General features: G+C 36.4%; 1 protein-coding gene across 2 annotated transcripts; it reads left to right on the forward strand.

The window, feature by feature from the left end:
* The first annotated feature begins 8,537 nt into the window (after positions 1–8,537).
* LOC124386705 (syndecan binding protein (syntenin)) lies at positions 8,538–14,854 on the forward strand. Of its 2 annotated transcripts, none has more exons than XM_046850638.1 (9): positions 8,538–8,858; positions 9,326–9,414; positions 9,519–9,636; positions 9,726–9,853; positions 10,009–10,170; positions 11,013–11,188; positions 12,840–13,011; positions 13,404–13,495; positions 13,766–14,854. In XM_046850638.1, the coding sequence occupies exons 2-9, from the start codon at positions 9,364–9,366 to the stop codon at positions 13,818–13,820; spliced, it is 954 nt and encodes a 317-aa protein (XP_046706594.1). In that variant the 5' UTR covers positions 8,538–8,858; positions 9,326–9,363; the 3' UTR covers positions 13,821–14,854. The 2 variants fall into 2 exon arrangements, with proteins under 2 accessions (XP_046706594.1, XP_046706595.1); XM_046850639.1 differs by having other exon boundaries at positions 8,551–8,858; positions 9,726–9,829.
* The last annotated feature ends 5,831 nt before the right edge of the window (positions 14,855–20,685 follow it).

Raw genomic sequence — 20,685 nt, forward strand, 5'->3', positions numbered from 1 at the left:
TGTTTCTCTCCAAGACATTTGGAACACTGTGGGCTGGTTCTTTGTCCTTTGTCAGGTACTATAGCCTCGACCTGAGTCCCACTCCTGGCCCCTCTGTCCTTCGCCCTAGCTGTGCCTGTCCACACTAGTCTTCCTGGTCATGACGTCACCCCGCCGGGTGACACCGCACTTTCCATTGAACTAATTATCATCATAATCATGGTTGCATACTGTTTTTATCATGCCCAAACAAAATTCTTGAAGAGGTTTCCCATGTGATCTACAATGCCGGTGGTGCCTTTTCTGGTCAGGAAAGAATTACACAGCACACAGAATGGCGCAAATGTTCTTCTTCAGTTTATTGTAGATAACAGACAAGTATATATTCACACTGGAAATAACCTGGAAATAACCTGACCTAAAACTGTTCCTGATTGTGTAAGAGGACATTGTAACCAGAGATGTGTGGCCCAGACAAAGACATTGCGTGTACCTTACATACTCAAATTTTAAAGATCAACAGACAACATAGGAATGTGTTTAGAGAACCAGTGTGAGGCCCATCTTAACACTAACAATGCGCACTTTAATTAATTTATGATTTGGCGCCTCACACCATAACATAGGGTGTTCTTCATAGGAACAGGATTGGTGATATAAACTGCAAATAAACAGATAAAGACAAAAACAAAAACAACAGTTTAATTTCATTTCATCCCTACATGCATATAATCCTTCATCATTAACACTTCAATCGAGAACTTTATCGTCATCAAACATAGAAACATACCAAGTAAAATTCCATCAATTCAACATACAATATAACAATTAATCCTACAGCAAAGTAGTGTTTAACACTCGTAAATAAATTCTTAATCTTCTCAAAAAACTTTGCTCAGCAGTTTTTTCAAACTTTTAGGATTTGTTCACTACGACGGGTTCACATCTCAAAAAAAGATTTCTACAATTGAAAAGCAAAAGTTGACAAAGCAACACTTCCAGTGAGTTTCTGCTGAATCTGCTGAATCCCTGTAAAAACACAGAAGAATTGGATGCTTTTTTGCCTGAAGCTAAAAGATGGCAAATACAGACAAAACACTGTAAGTGAATTTCACAGCAGACAATGCACTTTTAATCAACTGTATTTTCCAGAATATATTAGCTATTTTTTATCAGTTAAAATGTGCTGCAATGTAAATAATTTAATTAACTTCAAACAGGCAAAACTTGCATTACATTACATTTTAAACCATGCCTTTTTTTTCAGAAGTATAAACTTATGTATAATATGAAAAGTTGTCCTGCTCACAAACATACCACTGTAGTGGTACAGCAAACACACTTGAAGGACACTGTTTTATGTGGATGTAGTTGTAAACTAGTGAAACAATTGAAAACCACATTATTTGTTCCCTCAATATTGTTTATTGACAGAAACTGCTTCAGATGTTTCAGTGACAGAGGTTTGGATGCATGCTGGGGGGCTGGATTTGGCCTGCCAATCGAATAGCCCAGATTGTGACCAATTATTTTTCATGAATTAATGTAACATGACTTTTCAACAGTTAATTTTCAACATTTTTTATTGCAAGTCTCAACAGTAATACTTATATTAGATATGTAAAATAGCCATCAGTTCTTACCTATTTTTTTTCTTTTTACTATAGGATCATCACCTAAACCTCATTGGAGGCAAAACACCTGGAGATTCTGTTAAAAAAAAAAGTGCTGCGGGAAATAGGAATTAACAGTGTGTGGTGCCAATATAGTCTCAAAGGAAGGACGGGAAAAAAAACATTGATGAGCTGGAAATTTGCAGTGTGGTTATCCGTTAGTATTATATTTTAAGGCATTGACAGTATTAAAACCTGGTATTAAGATACTTTTCAGTGATAATATCGAAAGTTGTCAGCCTAGGCACATATCTGGTTTCAGTGATCTGATCATAAAATATTTTAGATCATGGTATGATAATTGAATGTAATGGGTTAATGGGTATTCAAGAATCAAGGATCATATATTAAAAATTAAAAAAATTTTGAGAGCCAAATAACCCCCAAAAAAAAAAAAAAACTTTTTCACTAAACCACAACATTTTCAAGAATTTTTACTATGCTGCATGAGGCATGTTATTTAAATGATGCTAAACTTCTTTTATTTATAGAGGCTTGCCAAAATATGCATCCCAATGTATCAGTAAAGGTCCTAGAAGAGTGCATTGCAGACACCTTGAAGCACGCGCCCCATCGTGAATCAAGGGTAAGTCACACCCCAGAATTGACACAAGCAATAGAATAAATCCCTATACATAAAACATTTCACTTCATTGTATTTTTCTTTCATTTTCACTTGCCTCAAGTTCACAGACACTGAGATCGTGCATCCTGTTTTCTTATCTTTTTATAGTGGCACAATTTGTTTTTAATTGTGAGTACATTCAAATAAAAAAGTATTGCTCATATCTGCATATGTCTTGCTAATATAGAGGGATTAGACTATTTTTAGGAAAGATAAAATATAGGACAAATTATTTTTTTCATAACAAGTTAAGGTACTTAAAATAGAGTTAAAATACGGGCCTGTACCACGTAAAAAAAGCTTCTTTTTTTTAAACGTTAATGTGGTTTCTGAGTTTATGTAAAGCAGGGGTCACTAACGTGGTGCCCGTGGGTAGGTAGCCCGCAAGGACCACATGAGTAGCCCTAGGGCCTTTTCCAAAAATAGCTGTTTCATACTTTGTTGATAATTATTATGAGAAATGATTAACATGATCAGTGTCTTCACATAGATGAATATCATTAATTATTAATAATAACATATAATAAAAGGTCATTTGAGCAAATGTGTTATTTCAGATCAAACTGAAAACTGTGTGCATCAAACTGGTAGCCCTTTACATTAATCGGTACCCAAGAAGTAGCTCTCAGTTGAAAAAGGTTGGTGACCCCTGATGTATAGAATTGCTGTGCTTGTGGTAGCGTGCATGTTAACTGAGGGAGTAGGTGTGTTCGACTTGAAGCGGAGCTGCGCAGACCAATCAGTGTACGACATCAAAGTACCGCGAGAACTATTAGATTGCCGACTGCACCACATGCTTTCAAACTGCTCTCGCGGCACTTCGATGTCATAAACCGATCGGTCTGCGCAGTGCCGCTTCAAGTCGAACACACCAACTGTCTTTTCTCCCCGTTCCTCAAAATGACATGACGGTAAATGGTCAGAAGACCGAATCCATGTTTCATGTTTCAAATTCAATAACCTTCAATAAAAAATAGAATCCTTTGCAGTGATCTTTTTTTTTCATGTTGACACAAATCTTTTGCGAAGTCCTAACAGCGAGATTAGCACACAACACGCCAACATCCGCTAATGCCCGATTCGTGACTCGACTCATTTGAACAGATCATTTTTATGAACGGTTAATTAAAACAACTGATTGGCTGAACTCACAAGACGTCACTGTCTGAATCTGTGTAAACAAAAATAAATGAATTACTTCGGTACTATAAATAATAGTACTTTATTTACTAATTAATTTCAGAAATGAGATCATAAGGTTATATGCAATGTAAAGTTAATTATCTATAAATAATTTAGTTTAGACTGGAGTCGGGTAAAATAATCAGAAAGCAGTGTTTAGCTAGCCGCTAATTGTATGGTAAAAATTGGTCTATTAATTAATTTTTTTTTTTTATGCTTTTCAATATTGATATGATTATACCTAAATAATTGTCATGTCTAATCAAATAAGTAGCAAAGATCACAGTTTTTTGCAAAGAGGGCACGAAAGAATAACAGTGGGAGTGACAGGTACAGTAGCATCTGTTTCTGATAATTGCATTGCTTATTAACATGGTCAGGATTGGGATTGCAGATCACATGGGTAGAGTACTTTTTACTGTCTGGATGACAGACAGCCACCATTGGAGACCTTTTTTAACCCCGGGAAAAAACCTGATTATATATCTTAGATATCCAAGCTGCCACTCTTGGGCCCTTGAGCAAGGCCCTCAACCCTTTGTGCTCCAGGGGTGCCGTTTCATGGCTGACCCTGTGCTCTGAACCCAGTTTCTGAGCAAGCTGGGATATGCAAAGAACAAATTTCACTGTGCTCTAATGTACAGTTGTGTTCAAAATTATTCAACCCCCAATGCTGTAAATGGTTTTAGGGAATTTAGTGTACATTTGTAATTGTATTCAGAATGAAATCCTACAAGGACTTCTTAAAGAACCATATGCAACTAAAATGACATCAATTAGTTTTGTAATACAGTAGTAAATGTTTCTTTTGTGAATTCTTCATTGACATAATTATTCAACCCCTTAAAGACTACCACTCTGAAGAACAGAGGTTCAATGAAGTGTTTTCAATCAGGTATTGAAAACACCTATGGATATCAGGGAGCAGCAATAAAGCCTAATAAGCACCAATTAGGCAGCTTTAAAATGACTGTGATACTCAGCTCCTTCTAGACATTTACTGGTGTGGTTACAAACATGGTGAGGTCAAGAGAATGGTCCAGGAAGACAAGAGAACAGGTGATTACTCTTCACAGGAAGGGCAATGGCTATAAGAAGATTGCAAAGATGTTAAACATACCAAGAGACACCATAGGAAGCATCATTCGCAAATTCAAGGCAAAGGGCACTGTTGAAACGCTACCTGGTCGTGGCAGAAAGAAGATGCTGACTTCGACTGCTGTGCGCTACCTGAAGCGTAGAGTGGAGAAAAGTCCCGTGTGACTGCTGAGGAACTGAGAAAAGATTTGTCAGATGTGGGTACTGAAGTTTCTGCTCAGACAATACGGCGCACCCTGCGTAATGAAGGCCTCCATGCCAGAACTCCCAGGCGCACCCCCTTGCTGTCCCCAAAGAATAAGAAGAGTCGACTGCAGTATGCCAAAAGTCATGTGGACAAACCACAGAAGTTTTGGGATAGTGTTCTGTGGACTGATGAAACAAAATTAGAACTGTTTGGGCCCATGGATCAACGCTATGTTTGGAGGAGGAAGAACAAGGCCTATGAAGAAAAGAACACCTTGCCTACTGTGAAGCATGGCGGGGGGTCAATCATGCTTTGGGGCTGTTTTGCTTCTGCAGGTACTGGGAAGCTTCAGCGTGTGCAAGGTACCATGAATTCTCTTCAGTACCAGGAGATATTGGATGACAATGTGATGCAGTCCGTCACAAACCTGAGGCTTGGAAGGCGTTGGACCTTTCAACAGGACAATGATCCCAAGCATACCTCCAAGTCCACTAGAGCATGGTTGCAGATTAAAGGCTGGAACATTTTGAAGTGGCCATCGCAGTCACCAGACTTAAATCCGATTGAGAACCTCTGGTGGGACTTAAAGAAAGCAGTTGCAGTGCGCAAGCCTAAGAATGTGACTGAACTGGAGGCTTTTGCCCATGATGAATGGGCGAAGATACCCGTAGATCGCTGCAAGACACTTGTGTCAAGCTATGCTTCACGCTTAAAAGCTGTTATAACTGTAAAAGGATGTTGTACTAAGTACTAAGATTGAATGTCACTTGGGGTTGAATAAAACTGATAATGATGTGAGCTCAGAAAAGACATTTGTGGTTATTTCATTATAAATGTTATGTTATATTTGTCTGACCTACACGTGCCTCTTTGATTTAATTGTAAGCAGGATGACTGAATGATCATAATCAATGTCAAACCGACCAAAACAATCAATTTCAGTGGGGGTTGAATAATTTTGAACACAACTGTATATGTGACAAATAAAGGCTATTCTATTCTATTATATAAGGTATAATAATAGTAACTGTTGCATGGCAAATACACAATTCTTTTTTATACAAGCAACATTTTAATTTTATATATATATATATATATATATATATATATATATATATATATATATATATATATATATATATATATTAACGTTTTGACTAGTTCATACTGTTGATTGGTTTGTCACTAGGTTGGGTGGTCATTTTGACTTTGTGAGGTATCCTACCCTATCTTACTATGTGGCAAAATAGCATTGTGTGGAAAACATATATAATTAATTTGGGCTTTAGAGCATTTGATCTTTTTTCCAACTTAATTTAAAATGACTGTGATACTCAGCTCCTTCTAGACATTTACTGGTGTGGTTACAAACATGGTGAGGTCAAGAGAATGGTCCAGGAAGACAAGAGAACAGGTGATTACTCTTCACAGGAAGGGCAATGGCTATAAGAAGATTGCAAAGATGTTAAACATACCAAGAGACACCATAGGAAGCATCATTCGCAAATTCAAGGCAAAGGGCACTGTTGAAACGCTACCTGGTCGTGGCAGAAAGAAGATGCTGACTTCGACTGCTGTGCGCTACCTGAAGCGTAGAGTGGAGAAAAGTCCCCGTGTGACTGCTGAGGAACTGAGAAAAGATTTGTCAGATGTGGGTACTGAAGTTTCTGCTCAGACAATACGGCGCACCCTGCGTAATGAAGGCCTCCATGCCAGAACTCCCAGGCGCACCCCCTTGCTGTCCCCAAAGAATAAGAAGAGTCGACTGCAGTATGCCAAAAGTCATGTGGACAAACCACAGAAGTTTTGGGATAGTGTTCTGTGGACTGATGAAACAAAATTAGAACTGTTTGGGCCCATGGATCAACGCTATGTTTGGAGGAGGAAGAACAAGGCCTATGAAGAAAAGAACACCTTGCCTACTGTGAAGCATGGCGGGGGGTCAATCATGCTTTGGGGCTGTTTTGCTTCTGCAGGTACTGGGAAGCTTCAGCGTGTGCAAGGTACCATGAATTCTCTTCAGTACCAGGAGATATTGGATGACAATGTGATGCAGTCCGTCACAAACCTGAGGCTTGGAAGGCGTTGGACCTTTCAACAGGACAATGATCCCAAGCATACCTCCAAGTCCACTAGAGCATGGTTGCAGATTAAAGGCTGGAACATTTTGAAGTGGCCATCGCAGTCACCAGACTTAAATCCGATTGAGAACCTCTGGTGGGACTTAAAGAAAGCAGTTGCAGTGCGCAAGCCTAAGAATGTGACTGAACTGGAGGCTTTTGCCCATGATGAATGGGCGAAGATACCCGTAGATCGCTGCAAGACACTTGTGTCAAGCTATGCTTCACGCTTAAAAGCTGTTATAACTGTAAAAGGATGTTGTACTAAGTACTAAGATTGAATGTCACTTGGGGGTTGAATAAAACTGATAATGATGTGAGCTCAGAAAAGACATTTGTGGTTATTTCATTATAAATGTTATGTTATATTTGTCTGACCTACACGTGCCTCTTTGATTTAATTGTAAGCAGGATGACTGAATGATCATAATCAATGTCAAACCGACCAAAACAATCAATTTCAGTGGGGGTTGAATAATTTTGAACACAACTGTATATGTGACAAATAAAGGCTATTCTATTCTATTATATAAGGTATAATAATAGTAACTGTTGCATGGCAAATACACAGTTCTTTTTTTATACAAGCAACATTTTAATTTATATATATATATATATATATATATATATATATATATATATATATATATATATATATATATATATATATTAACGTTTTTGACTAGTTCATACTGTTGATTGGTTTGTCACTAGGTTGGGTGGTCATTTTGACTTTGTGAGGTATCCTACCCTATCTTACTATGTGGCAAAATAGCATTGTGTAGAAAACATATATAATTAATTTGGGCTTTAGAGCATTTGATCTTTTTTTTCCAACTTAATTTAAACCAGTATTAATTTTCAGGTGACTGCTATATATTGTGTTCTTGAATATTTCTATTGTAAAACATTTGTAATCTACCTATTAAATCTTGTGTGATTTAATATTTGTATTCTCAATGCACAGATCCTAAATATCTTAAGGGTTATATTTAATGGAATATCCACACTAATTCTTTTATTTATTTATTTATTTTTACAGATGGAACATGAAGAGACTGGGCATGAATCACAACAGAGCGAATTTTCTGTCCTATAAATCATTAATTTGTTCTTGTTGTGTAGTTTAATGTGTTACAAATTGTGTACACATGTGTGACTGTTTTGTTATTTTCCTATTGATTTAAATTTAGGTGGAAAGAACGTTGCAGGAATGTTATGCTAACCTTTAAATAACATTCTGCCAACATAAAAAAAACTGGACATTTGAACTTTTTTGTAATGTTCCAAAATGATGTTCATACAATGTTGCATCTGTTATAAAATTAAGGTAGAAAGAACGTTGCAGGAATGTAATGCTAACCTTAAAATAACGTTCTAGCTGGGGTAATGTATATGTGACAAGTAAAAAAAAGTATCTTCTTGTTCACCAATATTATTTGTCTCTGATATACCAGACTGACAATTGAACAAGTCACAATTGAAGTGAAAAGCAGACAATAGATGTGTGCTGGAATAGGACTTTATAAATGTTAAGATGTTTTTATTAGCCAGTGGCCTTGATGTAATGTAAAAAAAAACATCTTAACATTTATATCACCCTTAAGCTGCCAAAAAATATAGTGGAACATAATTAAGCTCTACAGTATAACTGGGTATCACTATCGCAATATAAAGGGTACATGCATGTTGTTTGCATGTTAGGGAACAACATGATGTTTTTGCTGGCAATCAGATCAACACATTGGTCATGAATCGACGAAGGAACTCGCGCGCGCCCCGAGAACAAACCGTGCACGCGCACAGTCGGCGCATTTGATACCGCGTGGTCAGCTCATCATCTGAGACACAGAAGGTCAGCGACTAGTCAGGATCATCATTAGTGTTTGTGTTCTGAATCGCAACGCAGAATTGGAGACTAACCAGGTGAAAATTCCTACTCACGGCCGCGCACTCATCCGCATCATCATTAACACCACATCACCATTATTAAGGTAAGTCTAAATAGAAATTACAACACATTCCCCCAAAAAATAAATAAATGCATCCTCCATCTTTCATTGCTAAAACAGGTTATGCATGTGGGTCGATTGTGTGAAGGACCGATTTGAAGCGTCATTGCAGGAGGATGCGTAAATGGGAATCGCATTGCGAAATTCTCCGAGGTGTTACCTCACCTTATTTCCGCCTCTACATGTGCACTTTTGTTTACGACGTCCATGTAATGCATCATTGTGGGAATAAACGCCCCATACACCGTTTAATATTGCGGATCTCAAGGGTTTATGGGAAATAATCAGACTTTTATTATTATTATTTTGCTGGTGCTGTTACATAATGCTGCATGGGTGGATGGATGGATATCCTACAATCCAAACAAACCAAACGCTTTGTTTTCCGATCTGTTTAATCGCACTCAATTCTGTGGCAATGCACTACAACACGACTTGCGTGTCTCCAGGTAACTGATCCAGATCAAGAAGAAACAGGAGAGCAACCATGTCATTGTATCCGTCTTTAGAAGACCTGAAGGTGGATAAATTTATTCAGGTAAGGTTTCTTGTGTCTTGTAAGTGTGATGTAAAAAGCTCTGTCACATCAGCATACAGTGTGCAAACATCCTGCATTCCTTCTTGAACATGTTCCTGCTGCAGGCAAGGAACACTCCTACATCCAGTCCATTTAAAGCCCAACCGCTGGCACTCCCGGACCCCACCTCCTATCAATCTAGCCCATCACACACTGGGGCAAAGGTGGAGGAAATTGGAGCAGGTCAGACACTGAAACCTTCCAAATGCTTTATCATTTTAATGTTTACATTTCTATTTGATTGTATTTATAATGAATCTCTCTATGGACAGATGCCTCTGGAAGTTTATACCCTCAGCTGAGTGAGTTTATGGGCCTGAATCTTAATATTGAGGCAATAAAAGCATTTTCTACAGTCCCTGAGCAAAGTAGTGGAGTAAGTCTCTATATGTTACTATATGTAAGTTGTTCTACATTGTTATTATTTACCTTTATTTTACCAGGAAGTCCCATTAATATCATTGCTCTCTTTTACAAGTGAGACATGGCCAAGGTGCAACTACATGGCTCAAATAAAATGCACAGTCTATAGAAGAGTTCTTCTGCTGTTCACAGGCTCTCAGTGTTTATTCGTCTGGAACAAACTGGGCAGTTGCTCCGATAACTGGCAACGATATGGGAGTGAAGAGGGCTGAGATTCGGCAGGGCGTTAGAGAGGTGGTGCTCTGTAAAGACATGGACGGCAAGATCGGCCTTCGCCTCAAGGCCGTAGACAATGTAAAATGGATTCATAAATCATGCCATCATGCAACACACCCAGACTTTACTAAGACAATATTTTTTGGAACCATTTATATCAGTAGGAAAAAAGTACAGTGCAGTTACAAAAATCTTTACTAACCAAAGCAATTATTATTATTAGCAATTCAAGAAATAAAAAGTTGTACAGTTTATCTGCATCTGTACGCCTGCATATTCATGCCATTATTTCATCCACCTAACATGTTGATGTTCACATCAAACAGAATTTACCTGTGGCTTTGATAGTCACATGTATATTGATGCCAGATAGGTTGGTTTTAATATTTTAAAAACTCTAGCTAAACATAAAACAATGATTGAGTGACAGTTCTGTACGTGGAAATTGCAATGTTGATAAGAGAGGTCAGAGGAAACTGGCCAAAATAATTTGAGCTGCCAGGAAGAATATTTTAATTCAATCACTATTTTAAACCAATTAGAGCAGAAAAGCATCTCGGCATGCAAAAACATTAAAACCTTAAGGTGTATGAGCTACGTTGCCGCTTTGGTGTTTACTCATATCAGCCAACAAGACAAACCTCAGACTGTTGTGAGAACAGACTTATCAAAACTGGATTTGTATCTGCATGAGTTCATTTATTGTGATGCTGCCACATGATTAGCTTATCAGATAACTACATAAATGTGCAGGTGTGTAGAGTATGTGTTCATAAATTGACAGTGAGTGTACTTCATTATAATTGCAATATTGCTGATCACAGGTTACTGATCCATAATCCAGAAACTGACAAGATCATAAACGTCTAAATTACTGCATGTTATTGGTCAGTGCTAAAATGGCTGATTCTGTTATTCAGGGGTTGTTCGTACAGCTGGTACAAGTGAACACTGCAGCCGCATTAGCAGGACTCCGCTTTGGTGATCAGATTCTGCAGATCAATGGAGAGTCCTGTGCTGGCTGGAGCAGTGACCGTGCACACAAGGTTCTGAAGAACGCCAGTCCTGAGAGAATAACGCTAGCTGTACGAGACAGGTAAACACAACTCTTATCTTAAGGACATAATTTGGTAGTTGGTGTATCCGGTAGTCATGAAAATACAACACACATTTTTTATTCATGAGAATGAGATTGGATCAGCTGAATTATTAATAAGTGTCCAGGAACTGGATATTTTAACATCTTCAAAAGGACACAGCAATACTGAGAGAGCAAGGCTAAAAGGTAGTAGCTATCCATTTTCGAAAAATGTTTAAATCTATTTTCTATTTCAATTGTTGGTTTATTTCCACAAAATCAAGGCAAAAGAGATTTGTACAATATGCCAAAGCAAATGAGCAAACTAGCAGCCAATCTTTCGATTTGTTTTCATTAGTGTTCATTAATTACTTATCAGCTTTCACAGATCACTCAGAAATGTGGTTTATATAAGACCAGGGTTAGCTGTTCCATGGCAAACTGTCAGTTGGAAGATGTTTAGATGCAAAGACAGCAGCACCTGGTTGGTTTGCAGTGTCAGTAAATGCTGTAGTACAAAATGAAAAACTATAGTCTGCAGTTTATCCATGGTGGAGCTCAATAAATTAGAATATCATTAAAAAGTTGATTTATTTTAGTAATTTAATACAAAAAGTGAAACCCGTATATTATATAGATTCAACACACACAGACTGATACTCAGAAAATTAGATATTATATAATTAAATATTGGAGAACCATGGTGTCACACCCTCTTCAGCTAAAATAAATCAACTTTTTATTTATTGGGATGCATGTGTAACTGTAGTATGCCATTTATATAAACATAGTGTAATGAGGGCATTATAATTTATGCTCCAATGAACTTTTTACCATTAACAACATTATATGTATACATTTGTTAATTAAGTTTAGTGACACATTTCAGGATAATTTGGTAGTATGGTTTGGGAAAATCACTTCACATACAACGGAAAGCAGACTAATCTTTATCCTATGATCACATTTTTCTATCCTGAATAGAGTACTTTCTTCTTCTTTTTTCTTTCTTCTTCTTTCTTCTTCTGACACTGCCTCCATTCACAGGCCAAAATCATATGCTATAGTTTTTCCAGTTGCCAGATCTCAACCCAATTGTACACACATGAGTGTGTTAGATATAAAAATGTGTTATTTGTTAGATATACTGTATGTTTTAGAAATAAGAATTGTGTTTGTCACTCTAATAAAGTTCGAGATACTTTTGCACTCTATTCCAAAGTTGTTTTTCTGGTTGCCCAATAATGTATTAAAACACTTGTCAGAATGCAACTCATAATGGGCAAGTTTAGTTGTCTAAATACCTTAGACCAGTGGTCTCAAACTCAAATTGAATGGGGGCCATTGCTGTGATTGACATCTCATTGGAGAGCCATTTTAACATTTAAGCAACACAAGAAAGCGCAATATTTATGGAAGTTTACTTTATTTACTTCAAATTCATACACACCGTAATTTCTATTAAGCGCACCCATATATAAGCCACACCTACTGAATTTTACAAATATTTTTATTTTGAACATAAATAAGCCGCACCTGTCTAAAAACACAGGAAAAATCCATAAATTAGTTTTGTTGTTTAAGCCACTGGGTTCAAAGTGTGGGAAAAAAGTAGCGGCTTATAGTCCGAAAAATACGGTGTCGTCTTATTTATGTGTTGTTTTTTCAGGCCACTGGAGCGCGCTGTCACTCTGCATAAGGACATGAGTGGGCAGCTTGGGTTTATCTTTAAGAAGGGCAGAATCACATCCATAGTGAAGGACAGCTCTGCAGCTCGTAATGGACTGCTCACTGATCACCAGATCTGTGAAATCAATGGTCAGAATGTGATTGGACTGAAGGTGAATCGCTCTCTCTCTCTCTGTCTAATCAGCCTGATGAATCTGCATAATCCTTCTTCTTTTGGGGGTGTTTGCCCTCATAGTTAATTTCTCAGTTAAAAACCACTTGGGGCATTTTAGGTTACAACTGACAATATGGGATTCCATTATAAGAGCTATTAAAGAATGTGGGTCTTCCAAATGGTGGAGTTAAATTTAGTGTCTCTTTGGAGAATTTCCAGCATTTTTATAACAAAGTACAGAGAACCCTCAGATATACATGTTCACAATATTTGTCACCCCCCCCCCCTTTGAAAGGTAATGCAGTCACAAAATTAAAACATCTTGATACTTCTAAAAAACAAGTGCACAAATCAATGATTGTCTGTCCTTTACTTTCCTTTGCTTGTCAGGACTCTCAAGTGTCAGACATCCTCAACACTAGTGGGAATGTTGTGACTGTGACTGTGATGCCAGTGATGATCTTTGAACACATGATGAAAAGGTAAATAGGTGGTTAAACAATATTTAGTTAAACAAGAGTACTCCACATACCACCATATTTATCTATTTATCATACCACCATATATATATATATATATATATATATATATATATATATATATATATATATATATATATATATATATATATATATATATATATATATATATATATATATATATATATATATATATATATATATATATATATATATATATATATATATATATATATATATATATTATGAATATTACTTGCTTTCTTCCCACAGGATGTGCAACAGCATAGTGAAATCTCTAATGGACCACTCTATTCCTGAGGTGTGATATAGACTGACCCAAACCTGAACCACAATGGGCTTGTTTCGCGTGCACAACAACAACGAGAATATGGCGTACACATGCACACTGTGCTTTTGATCAGTTTAATACAAAAATTGGAACCGTGAGAGCCATTTCTCTCTTTTTTTCTCAGTATTTCTCTCTTTTGTCATTAATGAAAAAACGCTATTATGTTATTTTATTATTTAATGCAGAATCATTTTCAAAACTAAATAGTTTCACTGATGTAAAGTAAAAACGTATGTGTTATGCAAATATTTACACAATTACTTACTTGTATTAAAATTTTCTTTAGTAAGTAAAAAAGTTCATCGGATTAAATTTTTCTTGTACATACTCTGATTTGCATTGCTAATTTCATGCTTATTTATTCATTTTATGGCTCTCTGCCTAAGAGCACATATCTACCCAATATTACAATACCATTAGAAATGTGTTTCCTTGATTTATTTTTTCACTCGTATTTGTTTGTCAAGTAATTGCATTGGTCTCATCATAAAATCTGATGAACAAACTAAGCCACAATTTACAAGAAACTGTAAAACTATGCATAGTTGCTGCAACATACATAAAAAATAATTATTGTAAGAAATAAAAAATATCTTATAAGATTTCAAGTACAGGTAAAATTAATAATATATAAGTCTTTGAATTAGAATTTATTTTATGGGGCTTTATAAATTCATTATGTAGCTGCTATAAACCTTTTACTCACACCCATCAATACTGTGTTGATATTAGTTGGAATAAAATATGCTGGATATGAGAACTTGGTTTTTACAAATTCAAAGGAGTAACATATTTTCTGTTCATGGTAGGTATATATTTGTTAATGTTTTTTTGGTTCATGTGAACATAATTATTTTGATTTAGTATTGTATAAATAGATTTAAGACTACTAAATCATTTTAAGAAAGCAAAAAAAAACTATTGATTTAGCATGTCCAGGATGCCCATATTGTCTAATGATGGTGTGTTTTGATATTTCCACTAAAATAAAAATGTAATAGAAAAATAAATAAAAGTGTGTGGGATTTTTTTGTAAGTACTATTGCTAAGTACAAAAAGCTATTGTCAGGACTGTGCAGTATGCTCTCTGCAGAGGAAATTTTGTATATATGTATATATATTATGGGTGTAAAGTAAACAAAATTTAAGGTTCGGTACGTACATTGGTTTTTAAGTCACGGTTCAGTTCAACTTCAGTACAGTTAGGGGAAAAAAACTGCAAAATTGCTTTTTGCTTATTTATTAACGCAGTTTATTATTTTTATTAACATTAACATCAACAGTTTAAAATTTTAAAACAAAAAATTTTAAATTAAATGTCTATGTTTAAATTATATGAATTCTTTTTATATTTTATAAAAAATTAAATATATAAAAATAAATCAAATTAATGAAAGACACTTTATTATATTAATTAAATTGAGTAATCAGTTAAATAGGCACAAATTATATTGTTTAAATAAAATTAAATAAACTGAAAAAAATAAATAGACATTTGTTAGACCCATATGGGTAATACAGGTGTGTGTGTGTGTGTGTGTTACATTTAATATTTAATTTTCTAAAGATATGTTCTACATAACTGCCCTACTTAACTGTTTTACTTATTTCAGCATACTTTAACAAATGTCTTCAATCCTTCCATGCTTCATTCGTTGACTCCCTTGATATTCGGAATTGTCAGGATTTTCTCTTTTTAAGAGAAATTCTTGAAGTTGGACATAAAATGCTAATGAATCCATATCGCTAGCATTGGCGATGGCAGGAATTGGCTCAATTTCACTCATGCGCAAAATGACGAATTACAAATTGTATTTCAGTGCACTACAAATTGTATTTTCAGTATGGAGTGAGTAGCCACAGTGACACTGCACTAACTGTAGTTTCTTTATACCCCTGGGCATGTTGTGTATGTTCTCAAGTGTAATAATAATAATAATAAAAATGTGCATAAAGTGCAAGGAGGAGACTAAACAAAATTGCATTCAGTAATTCAACCGAAATCCCTGTACCAAAAGAAATTCAGTACGAAAAGTGTACCATTACACCCTTAATATACATATAATATATTTGTTACACATTATTGGTCACTATCCAAATATTAAAAGTATAGAGCATCTACTAATTATATAAATACATTTTTACAGATGAATATATAAAGAAACAAAACAATGCATCACTATACAAATGCTATATATATATATATATATATATATATATATATATATATATATATATATATATATATATATATATATATATATAGTCAGAGCAGGCAGTTGCCTAGGTTTGAATCTGAGCTGACCGACTGGACACTGACATTGTGTCATGAGCTGACCGTCAAAATACTAAAGAAAAAGTAAAAAGTTAAATAAAAACAGTAAATGAAAGTAGTTAGGTGGCTATGGCCAAAGCAGAAGAAGAGTTGGTCCAGATGTCATTTCATATTTTTTTTCTATTTTTTTAGTGTTGACCATAGTTGAGGTAAATCAATATGCACATTTAAGTAAATATATAAAAGTACTGATAACAGGCTTTGTATAAATAAAAGGGTTCGAAATGATCTTTATTTTAATTGCTTTTTATTTATTCTGAAAGGTGGAGAGAAGGAGGCCGGGTGTTGAGGCAATGAGTGCATCAGTTTTAAGTTTTCAGTGTAAAAAAAATAATGATGCAATAAAATGAAAGGAAGCATGTTGCCCCTGTTCCCGCTTGAGTTAATTAGAGCCTCAGATCTCGCGAGAAAAACTCTGCCGGTTCTCAGTCTCGAGTTTGCCACGTTACGCACGTCCCAGCAGTGGGCGGGCTCGGGGGCGCGGATCCACACGATTCGCGCGCTGAGGAAACGCTGAGCACTGATTAGCTCCAAGTGCCGAGAGCGCTGTTTCTCCTACTAGACATTGGACGAAATGCTCGTCTGTCAACTCTCACGGAAACGCAGAGTTTAGTTGCTGATTTTGTCCTGATTTATTGTAAGATTTTTGCACCGGAATCCGGAAACCTAAAATAAAAAGGTTGTTTTTTTATTTTAAGTTTTTTTACTTTTAGGCTGCTGCATTGCTTTCCACTACCTCCACCATGGGGCAGAGGAAACCTGCACGCAAACAGGCAAGAAAAGGTAACTGTTCTTGTGTGTGTGTGTGTGTGTGTGTGTGTGTGTGTGTGTGTGTGTTAAATAAATAGATAGCTAGGCAGGCAGACAGACAGACAGATAGGCAGACAGGCAGACAGACAGACAGACAGACTTGCTTCAACTCTATGAGTTTAAGTTCTGGTGATTCCCTATGTTGTGTTGGCAGTGTGTTTTGAGTCATTTTCTTGATAAAGTTTCTCCCACTTACACTTGATGTATTAAACGGTTAATGTAATTTGGCAGACAGAATGCCTCAGTAGTCCTCTGAATTCATTCTAGCTGCTACAATCATACTGTTATTTACATTGTCATACTTTAATGAATCATGACACCACCCACACCATGCATGAATGCATCATAAGCAGATCCTTTCCTTCTCCACACTTTCAAATATCATCTTCATCCCACAACTTTTCTGTCTCATTTCTATAATTGTCATATATAATTCTGCCTTTTATTATTATTTACTGTCTGGTTGTTATTAAACCAATGGTTTAGTTTCCAGGACATGCCGATTTGCTGCATTGGCTATACCGAATGATGGTGTTATTCTTTTCTCTTGCCTTTATCTGTTTAAAAAATGGTTTGGTTTTTCCCCATAGACAGCTCTCTTTATGTGTTTCCCTTCATGTTGGTTTATTTTCTGCACATTTTTACACCACCCATAGCTTCTATATGTATTTGTTGTATTTGCCCAAGAGCTTCTGCACATCTTTAGTGCCAAAGCCTCTATATATAATTTCTGTACATACATATTTATCTGCACTTGTTAGTTTGCACATTGCTACTTTTTGCACTTCTGGTAGATGCATTTTGCTGCTGGGACTATGCATTCTCTCTTTCTCTCTCTCTCTCTCTCTCTCTCTCTCTCTCTCTCTCTCTCTCTGTCTCTCTCTCTCTCTCACATTTTTTAAACAGTACCTGCAGGGCTCAATACACGCAAGAGCTATTAAATATTTATCATCAGTCTAACAGATATTATAATTTACAAATAACTGGCTATAAATGAGACATACAGTGGTCTTGCTGTTTAACAATTCAGGAAATGAAAGCCGAAGTTCAGTGCTGTGAAGCTGTAAATGCTTCCTTCCTGATATCCTGTATTTTAGCATATTCATACAAAATGAGAACATTAAATGATCATTTCATTACTGAAGGGGAAAAAGCTGATGCAACAATTAGATCGGTCTTTTACGTCGCTGCGGGGGATTTTCTGTCCCATTCTTTTGTTTAAAGTTTTTGGCAGAATTGCTATAATTTAGTCACATTAGAGGATTTTCGAGAAGGAACTCCAGTTTATGGTCCTGCCACAGCATGCAGGGGGGTTCAGGTACAAGAGACTTTGATTAGGTCAATACAAAATTTTGTTTCCTTTGAGTTGTTCAGGGGTGGAATTGCTCTTGTGCTTCAGTTCATGCACTGATGACTGGATATTTAAATCGAGGATTTTCTGGTACAGAACAGAATTCATGTTTCCATCCATTATGGCATGTTTCCCAGACCATCACAGCACCACCATCATATTTGACTATTGGTTCTTTCAATTCTTATTGTTGTTATTATGGAATACTGTGCTAGCTCTTTGCCGTATCCACCAGTTCCACTTTTGACCACAAAACACGATCTCATAAAAGTTGGAGTTCAATGTTAGTTGAGCCTTTGTGTTACTTATGACCTTCTCCAAGGAATGTGAGGTTTGTCTGGGGTGTTTTGTGATTCCTACATGCACACTTGGAGGAATATGTATATAAAACGTTATATCTTAGCAGGTCTTAAAGGCCTCAGAATCAGATGAACAACACATGACATTACACCATGCCAAACTGGAGAAGCCATGTGGGAAAACCTAGTACACCCTATGATTTAGTAGCTTTTAGAAGCACCTTTTGAAGCAATCATTTGAAGTAGTTTATGACTAATGGTCAAGTCAAGTTTATTTCTATAGCGCTTTTCACAACAGACATTGTCTCAAAGCAGCTTTACAGAAATCAACAGTCAAGCCTGATGAGCAGCCGTGGCGACTGTGGCAAGGAAAAACTCCCTTAGATGTTGTGAGGAAGAAATTTTGACAGGAACCCGACTCAAAAGGGGAACCCATCCTCATTTGGGTGACATCAAGAGTGTGATCATAAATCTTTCAACAATACAGAACACTGGAGAGTGAGAACTAACATGAGCACTGGAGTGTAAGATTATAAGTAATGTTCTTTATACAGTCTTATACAGTTATTATGGTTATAAAACTAGGAGCTACTGAGCAACTCATTAAAATAGCTCAACATTTGCGATCTGTATGTGGTCTGTATGACTATCCGTCTCTGACCTCGTTGTGGAGAAATCGGGTGTAATTGTGTAATTTTTAGACAATGTTGCTTCAGTTCATTAAAGCTTGTGGGCATTTGTTTATGCAATTCTCTCTTAAGGGCCTGTCACAGTCGGTTTAAAGTCTGGACTTGCAACACCTTGCTTCTGTTCTTTTTCAGCCATCCTGCTGTAGATTTGCTGGTGTGCTTGTGGTCATTGTCTTGTTGCATTACCCAATTTTGGCCACGTTTTATCTGTCGAATAGATCTCCTCACTTGGCTCTAGAATAAATTGGTATAGAGAGTAGTGGTTGACTCAGTGACTGCAAGCTGCTCAGGGCCTGTGGCTGCAAAACAAGCCCAGATAATCGTTTGTGCCGATATGCTGGGGTTGATGCTGGGTTTAATGTCCAGTGTGGCGCTGTGCATTATAGCCAAACATCTCCACTTTTGTTTTGTTTGTACAAAAGACATAGTATTTGAAGTATTCTGGTTTGTTCAAACACTGTTTGCACACCATGTGGCAATTTATTTTAGAGGCCTTCCCCATGCAAAACTTCAGAACAGTTATTTTTTTCTAATTGTGCCGTCATGAAATGTAACATTTAACATGCTAACTGAGACCTGTTATGTCTGGGACTATTGGGGTTTGAGCATTGTAAAGTCTGACTATGTAGTGATTGTAGCTGGTATGTCCACTCCTGGGCAGATGGCTTGAATGTTTTCCAGATGTGAACGATCTTCCTCAGTGTAGAAACTGTTGTATTTACCTTAATTTAAGACCTGATCTGGACCAGATGATTGTGTCAAGATGTGGAAAACTATAGAGGAATCAAATGTGTGTGTGTGTGTGTGTGTGTGTGTGTGTGTGTGTGTGTGTGTGTGTGTGTGTGTGTGTGTGTGTGTGAGAGAGAGAGAAAGAGAGAGAGAGATTTGTCAATTTACCCTTACATATTAACTTAGGATGCATCCTGATTTGCACAAAAACAGTGAAATGAACAGTGTAAAAAGGTGCATGGGTGCAATTTGATTAAAAAAAAATTTAATACAAAATTTGATGTCACTAGTCGTCTTTGATGTATATAGTATGTAATACACACAGCACAGTACAGATTCCCAGAAATGTCCACCACAGAACCTGTTACGACCAAATCTGCATCATTTATTCATTTATTTATTTATTTATTTATTTGATGTTGGAATGGACCCCAGTTAATTCAGATGAGCAGTCCAACAGGGTAATAGCTATTCAAATACATCAGTCATATAAATGTCATAACTTTGTCGTGGATTTTCTCCACTGTGTGGAAACAGGAAACACCAGCAAACTAAACTTTGAAACCCACTGCTAAACAGTACTGGTAGGTTAAGATTGTATTAAATAGACACGAGCAGGTTCTAATGT

This window comes from Silurus meridionalis, chromosome 6 (genome assembly GCF_014805685.1).
Source record: "Silurus meridionalis isolate SWU-2019-XX chromosome 6, ASM1480568v1, whole genome shotgun sequence".
NCBI lineage: Eukaryota > Metazoa > Chordata > Actinopteri > Siluriformes > Siluridae > Silurus > Silurus meridionalis.

What these genes read in the sequence shown, in the direction of transcription:
- LOC124386705 (XM_046850638.1), top strand. Translation starts at nt 9,364, where the DNA reads ATGTCATTGTATCCGTCTTTAGAAGACCTGAAGGTGGATAAATTTATT. An exon ending in AGGTGGATAAATTTATTCAG is followed by an intron (nt 9,415 to 9,518) that starts GTAAGGTTTCTT and finishes TTCCTGCTGCAG; the next exon opens with GCAAGGAACACTCCTACATC. An exon ending in GCCTCAAGGCCGTAGACAAT is followed by an intron (nt 10,171 to 11,012) that starts GTAAAATGGATT and finishes TCTGTTATTCAG; the next exon opens with GGGTTGTTCGTACAGCTGGT.